The sequence below is a fragment of the Diachasma alloeum genome, unplaced genomic scaffold (assembly GCF_001412515.2).
Source record: "Diachasma alloeum isolate Michigan unplaced genomic scaffold, Dall2.0 Dall_scaffold_01237, whole genome shotgun sequence".
NCBI classification, from domain to species: domain Eukaryota; kingdom Metazoa; phylum Arthropoda; class Insecta; order Hymenoptera; family Braconidae; genus Diachasma; species Diachasma alloeum.
The window spans coordinates 1-9,499 of NW_021681346.1; the positions used below are offsets into that span (position 1 = coordinate 1).

At 38.5% G+C, this 9,499-nt stretch overlaps 1 protein-coding gene across 1 annotated transcript; it reads left to right on the forward strand.

The window, feature by feature from the left end:
- Positions 1-2,202: 2,202 nt before the first annotated feature.
- On the forward strand, positions 2,203-4,386 carry LOC107046242. Its single transcript, XM_015268820.1, has 3 exons — positions 2,203-2,354; positions 2,586-4,170; positions 4,267-4,386. Exons 1-3 carry the CDS (start codon positions 2,203-2,205, stop codon positions 4,384-4,386), a joined length of 1,857 nt encoding a protein of 618 aa, XP_015124306.1.
- Positions 4,387-9,499: the final 5,113 nt, after the last annotated feature.

Below are 9,499 nucleotides of genomic sequence, written 5' to 3' on the forward strand. Positions count from 1 at the left end.
CAGCGTCAGGTCTGCTCGACGTTTGGTAGGCAAGAAATTCCCCAAAGCGGTACGGTTAATTCTNGGTTGATCAGCCTCCATTTTTGTTTACTTTGCACTTCGTTCGATATAGGCTCAAGGATTGTATCGGCACCGTTGCAGACTTTAGACTGTCTCTTCAAGGGGTTGATGATCAGTACTTATAGGCTTACATGAGTGGAGGGGAGAGTTGCAATTATTCCTGATCATTTTAACGGTATAAAATTTCTAAGAAAAATTGCATAATCCAACGTACTTTTTAACAGTTTCGAACCATTGCATCAGTCTCAACGGCCAAATAATTCTTGGGAATTTGATGAATCAAGGGGATGATATGATGAAACAATCCAACGTATTTTTTCAACGGACAAATTATTCCGAGAATGTAAACGGTTCAATCATTCCTCGAAATTTACTTCTTCGTCATGATTAAACATCTCAATNAATGTAAACGGTTCAATCATTCCTCGAAATTTACTTCTTCGTCATGATGAAACATCTCAACGGAAAAATCACTCGCAGAATTGCAACGGTCAAATAATTCTTGAAATTTGCTTGGTGGGGGGGGGGGGGGTTTTACACATATGATCATTGCTATAAATTCAGTTACATTCACACTGAGTTTGTTAGTGTATTTTTTCAAGATGGACCGCGATACCGGGCCTCCTCCGCGAATACTAAAAGTCCTAGAGAATGCTTATCAAACAGCGCTCTATCACGACATAGAGCGATTGATTAATAAATGCATTCGTTATATTCAACTTTACACGAGCGCCCTGAACAGGGGAAATCCATGGGTGGGGAAGAAGTCACCAAGTTTTGTCGATCATCGCTTGCATCCAGCGTTATGAAGAAAGGTTCAGAGACAGACAGCATCAAGGAGGTCGCATGCCGGTGTCATCTGGTAGCGGAGAAGAATCACTCACTCGTCGAGTTCGCTGGAAGGATGGTCCACTGGCCTTTCGAGGCCGAATACGTTCTGGCATTATAATCAATCTTCAAAATAAGGATCCTAAGAGGTTTCTTAACGATGCAAAAGAATTGTCAATTGCCCGTTTGGAGAATGTTCGTGAGAGCAATGGAAATATTAAAGTCAACAGTATACTAGCGTGTAAATTTCAAATAAAAAAGGAAGAAGTCATCAATAGTGAAATTAAATATTTCAATACGAAAAATGTAATTATTTTGCCGACCACAGATCTCGGTGAATGGTTTGATGAGAATGTCACGGAACCATTGCTTACAAAAATTGAGGATTTCCAAGAATGTGATTCAGGATGGGAACTAATTGAAATTCTACATTTGATGATTAATATGAATCGATATGCTCCTCTCAGTGCTGGCTTATCGACATTTACTACGTTGCCGTATCATATACAACTGAAAAAAGCTGTTATGAATATAAAAAATGCTGATGAATTTTGCTTCTTGTGGTCAGTTATCGCTGCTCTCTATCCAGCAAAGAGTAACAGATGTCTTACTTCATCATATCCTCATTATACCATCGCAACTATACCTCAAAGTCAAAAGACGGTTGATTATAAGTGTATCAACTTCCCCATCGCTTTGAGTGATGTTCATATATTTGAGAAGAAAAATAACATATCCATCAATATTTACGGTATTGAAAATAAAAGCAATCATCAAAAGGAAATAGTGCCTTTTTACCTCAGCAAAGTGGAGTCTCATATACCTACAATTCATTTACTACTTTTTTGTTCGAATGTACATGTTCCAGCTAATGCACAGCCAGTTTATCACTATGCGTGGATTAGCCATCTTTCAAAACTTGTGAGTGCACAAATTTCGAGTAGTGGGCATTTTATATACCTATGTGATCGATGTCTGTGTCATTTACGTGAGAAAAAACGTTATGATGAACACAAACAGGACTGTTTTTTAATAAATAAGTGTAAAATGGTCTTACCGGTGGAGGAAAACAAAATTCTAAATTTCAAAAATGATAAGTTCAAAGAGCCTGTAACATTTGCCATTTATGCTGTCTTGGAATGCATTTTAGAAACTAATGAGAACGATGATGATAACTTGTGTCAAAAACATGTGCCATACAGTATCGCTTTCTACTTACAATGTTCGTTTAATACAACTCTATCGCGCTTTAACATCAAACGTGGCTCTGACTGCATCATCTGGTTTATGAATGAGTTGAAAAAAATCGGAGTGATGGTTGATGACATTTTAAAGACTGTTGTGCCAATGGAGAGACTCACTAGCAAACAACTGCAAGATTTTGAAGCATCCCAAGAGTGTCATATTTGTGAGAAACCGTTCATTTCTACAGATATTAAACATCGAGATCGTCACTTTACTGGCAGGTATCGTGGAGCTGCACATGCAGGATGCAATATTAATTATAAAAATGCATATGAAATACCAATGGTTTTTCATAATCTCTCGGGTTATGATGCATATTTTTTGATTGTTGATTTAGTGAAACATTTTGAAAGTTCCGTAGAATTGCTGCCACTAACTAAAGAAAAGTATATATCATTCCGAAAATATTTACCACAAACGAAAGTTAGCTTGAGATTCATTGATTCGTTCAGATTCATGGCTAGTAGTCTTGAAAAATTGGCATCATACTTGACTGATACGGACAAGACAATCACCCGAGCGCATTGCAATACCGAGGCTGAATTTCATCTTTTATTGCGGAAGGGTGTATTTCCATATGAATACGTAGATAGTTGGGAGAAATTGGATGATGAAAAATTACCGCCTAAAGAATCTTTTTATTCATCATTGAATAATCGGGAGATATCACAAGAGGACTATGAACATGCGTGTCAAGTTTGGGAGAAGTTTGACATCTCAACACTTGGGGAATATTCAGATTTGTATTTGAAAACTGATGTTCTACTCCTAGCAGACATTTTTGAAAATTTTAGAAAAAGCTGCTCTTCGGTGTATAAGCTAGATCCATTGCATTATTACACAGCGCCTGGACTAGCATTCGATGCAATGTTGAAATACACAAAAGTGGAAATTGAGCTTTTAACAGATGTTGATAAGCTTTTATTCATTGAAAAAGGGATTCGTGGAGGTGTCGCTCAATGCACCAATCGTTATGCTCACGCCAACAATCGATATATGGATGAAAATTACGATAAAGATAAAGATGAGTCGTATCTCATGTACTTTGATGTTAACAACCTGTACGGTGCGGCTATGAGTCAACATCTACCCTATGGCGGCTTCGAATGGGAAAATCCAGAAGGATTCAATGTTTTCAATGTTCCTGATGACTCTCAAGATGGATATATTCTGGAAGTAGACTTGGAGTATCCCAGAGAATTGCATGATGCACACCGAGATCTACCGCTGTGTCCCGAGCATTTTGTCCCTCCAAATCGTAAGAATAAAAAGCTTATGACTACTCTATATGCTAAAAAATCTTACGTTATACATTACAGAAATTTAAAGCAATGTCTGACTCTTGGTATGAAATTGACAAAAATTCTCCGAATATTGAAGTTTAAGCAGGGAACATGGCTCAAGCCCTACATTGATTTAAATACTGAAAAAAGAAAAGAATCGAAGAATGACTTTGAGAAGAATTTCTTCAAATTGATGAATAATGCAGTCTTTGGGAAAACCATGGAGAATGTGAGGAAACATAAAGATGTCAAATTAGTAATTAAATGGGAGGGGAGGTATGGAGCAAGAGCTCGTATTGCTCAGCCTAATTTTCACAGTAGTCTCATTTTCGACGATAATGATATGGTAATAATTGAGATGAGTCGTGCAAAAATCAATTTTAATAAACCCATCTACATTGGATTTGCTATCTTGGATTTGTCTAAAATCTGGATCTACGATTTTCATTACAATTATGTGAAAAAAGTGTTTGGTGACAAGTCGAAGTTGATGTACACAGACACAGATAGTCTTTTATATTATTTCACTGTTCCAGACATTTATGAGTTCATCAAAGACAGTCCATCAAAATTCGACACTTCGGACTATCCCGAGAATAATGTTTATGGAATAAAAAGACACAATAAAAAAGTGTTGGGTGTAATGAAGGATGAATGTAATGGTCGGATTATAACTGATTTTATCGGCCTGCGTGCCAAATTGTATACTTTCAAGGTGTTGGGTGAGGTACGGGAGAAGAAGCGTGCAAAAGGTGTAAAAAATGCAATGCTGAAAACAATTACGTTTGAAGATTATAAAAACTGTCTTTTTCAGAAAACAAACATTGTCAAACCTCAATATTTAATTCAGAGTAAAAAGCATCAAGTTTATACTGTAAGGCAAAACAAATTGGCACTGAGCTCCGATGATGATAAAAGAATCTTATTACCCGATTCAACAGATACTGTACCTTATGGATACCATGAATAAAAAATTATAATAATGATTTTTGAAAAAAAAATTTATTCATTTTTATTTTGGAAATTACATTTCATTGACATTGATCCAACTATTATGAGTACTATCAAATCCCAACCACTTCACATATGCCTTCGCCCCCTTCCTCTTCAACACTTTCTCAACCAGATACACATCTGGATACTTGACACTCGCTAATTCCTCCTGATAAAAACCTCCTTCGATTGATTCATCATTATGATCCATCAGCTTGTAAGTTACGGGTATGGTGTTCTGCACTTTCTTGATTGTAAATATTTCTGTAGTCCAGTTTGGGGTGTAGCCTTTCTCGAAAACAGTTTTATACTTGCTGATTCGCACTTTATCACCCACTTTGAATTTAATTTTCAGCTTTCGAATCGCTCCTGATTTTCCATAAATGTTTCTCAACAATAATTTCTCCATTTTTGTGGTGACATCCTTCGGCTTCATTTTGATGGTGCGATGTTTTGTATCATTGTATTCTATTACTAAATCATCTACAATATCAATCCATTTATAGGTTCCACGGATTGAAAATTGCTTCCACATTTTATTTTTCAGTGTTCGATTGAAACGCTCACATATCGACGCCTTGAGATTGCTGAAGGTAGAATACATGTCGATGTCATGTTTTTTCATAAGAGTCTGGAAATTCTTGTTGTAGAATTCTTTGCCTTGATCCACATGTAGTTTCTTTGGAATTCGCCCGTCCAGCAAAATTTTGTTCATGGCAGTTGTGACATCTTTACCATTTTTTGATTTAATAGCAATGGCCCACGCATACTTGGAAAAAATATCAATTACAGTGAGGAGATATCGATAGTTTTTGTTCGAGTTTGCATATTTCACCATGTCCACGAGATCGGCCTGCCACGTTTCATCCAATCCACGCATTTCAACGCGTCTTCTTGGATAATTTCTTCGTGCTGGGCGATGCAGCTCCTCCGCTATCGTTCGTTTTTGGGACTCCATTTAATTGTTTCTGTGTGTCTGCAATTTTACGCCGTCGGTTTTCCAGCAATTTCTCTATTTTTTCAAAACGTGTATTTATAGTGGACTCCAACTCTCCAATCGTCTTCTCCAATTTTTTTTTCAAATCTATCGTCAAATTGTGTTTCACCAGATCGACAGTTTTTTGCAAATTTTCTCGTAAAATTCGCAATGAAATTGCATCAGACTCCTCCAGTGGATCAGCAATGGCACATAACCTTTTACCTTCTAAACTGTAATTTCCATCGAGGGTACGTTTAAATCCATCACCTGGTGGACCTCTCCTGCTAAGAGTGGAGGCCTTACTGCTGTATAACAGGCGTCCGAACACATCGACACTCATGATGCAAGTGAGAGCATTTACGTGAGGGAACATGTTAATATATTATTTCAGCCTCTCGTAATTCTTCAATAATGGAGAGGATTTCATTTGTATGACTGAAATTGCCTGCAGCTTGAGATGCCATGAGTAAACGAAGTCTATCCACCAATTCATTCGGATTATCCCAGTAAATATAATCCATTCTCCTGGCTGTTGTCTTTGGAGCCACCATCAGGTCTGGTATTAGAGCTTCACCACTTTTTGAAGTTGATGATACTAGTGGTAAAATTATATTTGTAAATTTTTCAGTGGGGTTTTTATCTTTGATAGGTTTGGATGGATGATAATACAGTCGATGTGCATGTGTACTCCGTAAAATTTCTCCATAATTTTCTCTATCTGTTGACGTGACATGCATCATCTCTGGATCTCTGTTGAATATTAACATCAGGAGACCTGAAGTTAAATCATATGATTTTTCCTCAATCATCAATGTATCGCCACGGAAAGTAACAATTGCATTCCCAATTTTCCAGTTTTCACCACTTTGACGAACACCAAATTGTCTATCGAGTTCTTTTTCCTTTGCTGTACCGAACTTATTGAGATAAAATTGAAGGAGATTCCCAGTGTCAGACCTGTTTAGGGGAGAGGATTCATCAGCTACTTCTTCCTCAGATGTTGTAGGGAAGACGTCTTTTTTCAGAGAGAAATTATCATCGACAAATGATGGTCCTCCATGTTGAATTGATGGAACTTCATACTTCTCATCTGCTCTGCTTTTTTTCATTCTCTTGATTGTCATCAGACTCTTATAGTTATTCTGCTTTTGAACTTCTGCATGATTAACCAATTTTTCAAGAGGTGTCACTACCGGCTTCAAAGCTTCATTAATAGCACGTTCAGCCGTATCTTTACCAAGCTTTATAGCTCTATATTTATGACGAATGGCTTTACTGGCTTCAGCAATGTGCTGCAACACACTTGACTCTTGTTGCAAGTCCTGGCGCTGCATGTTGAGCGTTATACGTTCGATTTAACACTGTCTCGAATTTCACTAATCAATCACTATTTATGTACACATAGCAATCGAATCCTCTCCGATATCGTCCCTCATGCAATTCACAATCTTTATTAATAGTAATGAAACCATATTTGTCCGTGTTCCAACACGCGGAGCACAATTCCTTGAACTGGGTGTACAGCATATCAGTATTAACATGATCATGATAGATATGCTTTAAATTCATCTCATCTTGACGAAAGAGTATGAGCAAATTCGCATTATCCCGCACCAAATGTTTCGGGATTCGAGCGTAAGTTTGACAAAGATAGAAACTGTCTACATTTCGATGTCGACCCATGCAAAAAAATGCTCGAATATTATCTTGCTTTTCACATGCTACATCATCAAATATCATGATGGAGTTGGGTCTAGTCTCTTCAGGTTTGACCACTTCATCATGATCATTGAAAGGGAAATAGCCAATAACTTGTACTAATTCCAATAAATCTTTCAAGAATTGATATTTCGGTTGATTCAGAGATTTTGAGTATACGTAAACATTCTCAAATTTCAAGCCATTCGGGTGGGTAATAAGTGCAAGCAGAGCATTGGTTTTGCCACAGTTGGAAGGTCCACATATGATTGCACGAACAGTATTTGGTAAGAGTGGGCCGTGCCGATTCTTTTTCTTGTCTTTCTTTTTATCCGTAATTCTATCGAAATTAATGACAGGCAGCTTGGAACTTTGCTCCTTGAACTCCATGACGACGACTGATGGAAAAATCTTTAAATACAGTGTATTTATTCATTTCCAGTCAGTCTTTGAGAGATCATGGTGGTGAACAAACGTGCCAAAACCTCCAAGGGTGAAGGTTTTGTGAATAAACTCATCAACTTGTTACCCATTGAATTGCATGTACCTGGCTATCAGTACTGTGGACCCGGAACAAAGCTAGCCAAGAGATTGGCACGTGGAGATTTGGGGATAAATCCCCTGGATGCAGCGTGCAAAGAGCACGATATAACTTATTCAAAGAATCCAGAGAACTTGACAGCTAGACACGCAGCAGATAGTGTCCTTGCTGATAAAGCTTGGCAACGAGTTTTGGCCAAGGACGCTGGTTTAGGTAAAAAAGCAGTGGCTTGGAATGTTGCAAACGTCATGAATATGAAGAGAAAAATCGGCATGGGTGTTAATCGTAAACTGAATGTGAAGAAGAAAAAGAAGACTGGAAAAGGCTGTCGAAAGAAGTCCGGTGGTGGTAGTAAGAAGAAGACGTTGTTGCGTCATATTATGCAAGCTGCGAAAGGCTCCATGCACTCTGGAGTTGATCCGGTCAAGAGTGCATTGAAAGGTGCACGTGAGGCAGTAAAACATGCAGGAGGAAGGAAAAAAATAAAACCATCGTCGAGAGTTCTTCCCATTTCATCCAAAATTGGTGGAATTTTACCAGCATTCCTGATCCCACTGTTTGCAGGACTCAGTACCACTGGTGCTTTAGCTGGTGGTGCTTCAGGTATAGCCAGAGCAATTGGCGCTTCGAGGCAGGCCGCTAAAGACCTTGAAGAGAGCAAAAGGCATAACCGATCGATGGAAGCCATTGCTCTGGGCAAAGGAATGTACTTGAAACCCTATAAATCGGGTTTGGGCTTGCACTTGAATCCAAAAAACTAATAAAACTACCCCCCCGAGCGCTCACCGACAGTGATCTGGTGAAATATGCAGGCATCATGGGAATACCGCATTTTCGTGGTGTCTACATGAGAAATAATATGCCTCAAAGTGGACCATGGAAGAATGAGTCAGCCATAGTTAACCTTGATGATAAAGATGGCCCAGGTACTCATTGGGTTGCCTACAAGAAGAAGGATAATGAAGTTATCTACTTTGATAGCTATGGCAATTTACGTCCACCTCAGGACCTTATACATTATTTCGGTGGCGGTAGTATTGTGAAATATAACATGAAAAATTATCAAGACTATAATACCATTATATGTGGACATTTGTGTTTGAAATTTCTCACTGGAGAATTGATATAAAGGGGCTGATCAGATCAAGACGCACATCAGTTCAGTGGCAGCTGCGATGAGTGACTCATTCACCTTGACCTTGTCTGGCAGGTCCTCTGTACTGGAGGCCTGGTATTTTCCACCTATTGAATTATCAAAGCAAAAATCCTACAGTGTAGGACTCGTACAACTCCTCACATACACTTCAATCCCCAATATTGATGAGGGGCGCAATAAATTCCATTTTCAAAAAGGGGATTTGGCAATAGAGCTGACTATACCAACGGGAAGCTATGAAATCAGTGATATCGACAAGTATTTAAAGAGAGAATTATTGAGCTTTAAAATTCCCTTCAGCTTGAAAGCTGATGATCAAACACTTACAACAGTGATTGAGGTACCAAAAGATGTAACAATAAATTTCATGCCATCGAATTCTATCGGTCAATTGCTTGGTTTCCACGGAGAGGTTCTGGCACATTCTACAGTCTATCGAGCAGCCACACCACCAAATATCCTTCATGTAAATTCACTTCGTGTTGAGTGCAATCTCACTGCAGGAGCCTACATTAACGACAGGCGTGTGCATACAATTCATGAATTTTTCCCGAGCATCCCCGCCGGATATAAGATCATTGAGAATCCTGCGCAGGTCATTTACTTGCCAATCGTCGTGCAGTCAATAGATCATCTGCAATTGAAAATTTTAGACCAAGACGATCGTCAGGTGAACTTTCGTGGAGAAGTCATCACAGTGAGACTTCATATAAAAG

Coding starts and splice junctions, on each gene's coding strand:
- LOC107046242 (XM_015268820.1), top strand. CDS start 2,203: ATGGTTGATGACATTTTAAAGACTGTTGTGCCAATGGAGAGACTCACT. Junction 2,355..2,585: donor GATCGTCACTTTACTGGCAG/GTATCGTGGAGC, acceptor TGATTCGTTCAG/ATTCATGGCTAGTAGTCTTG. Junction 4,171..4,266: donor AGAAGAAGCGTGCAAAAGGT/GTAAAAAATGCA, acceptor TATTTAATTCAG/AGTAAAAAGCATCAAGTTTA.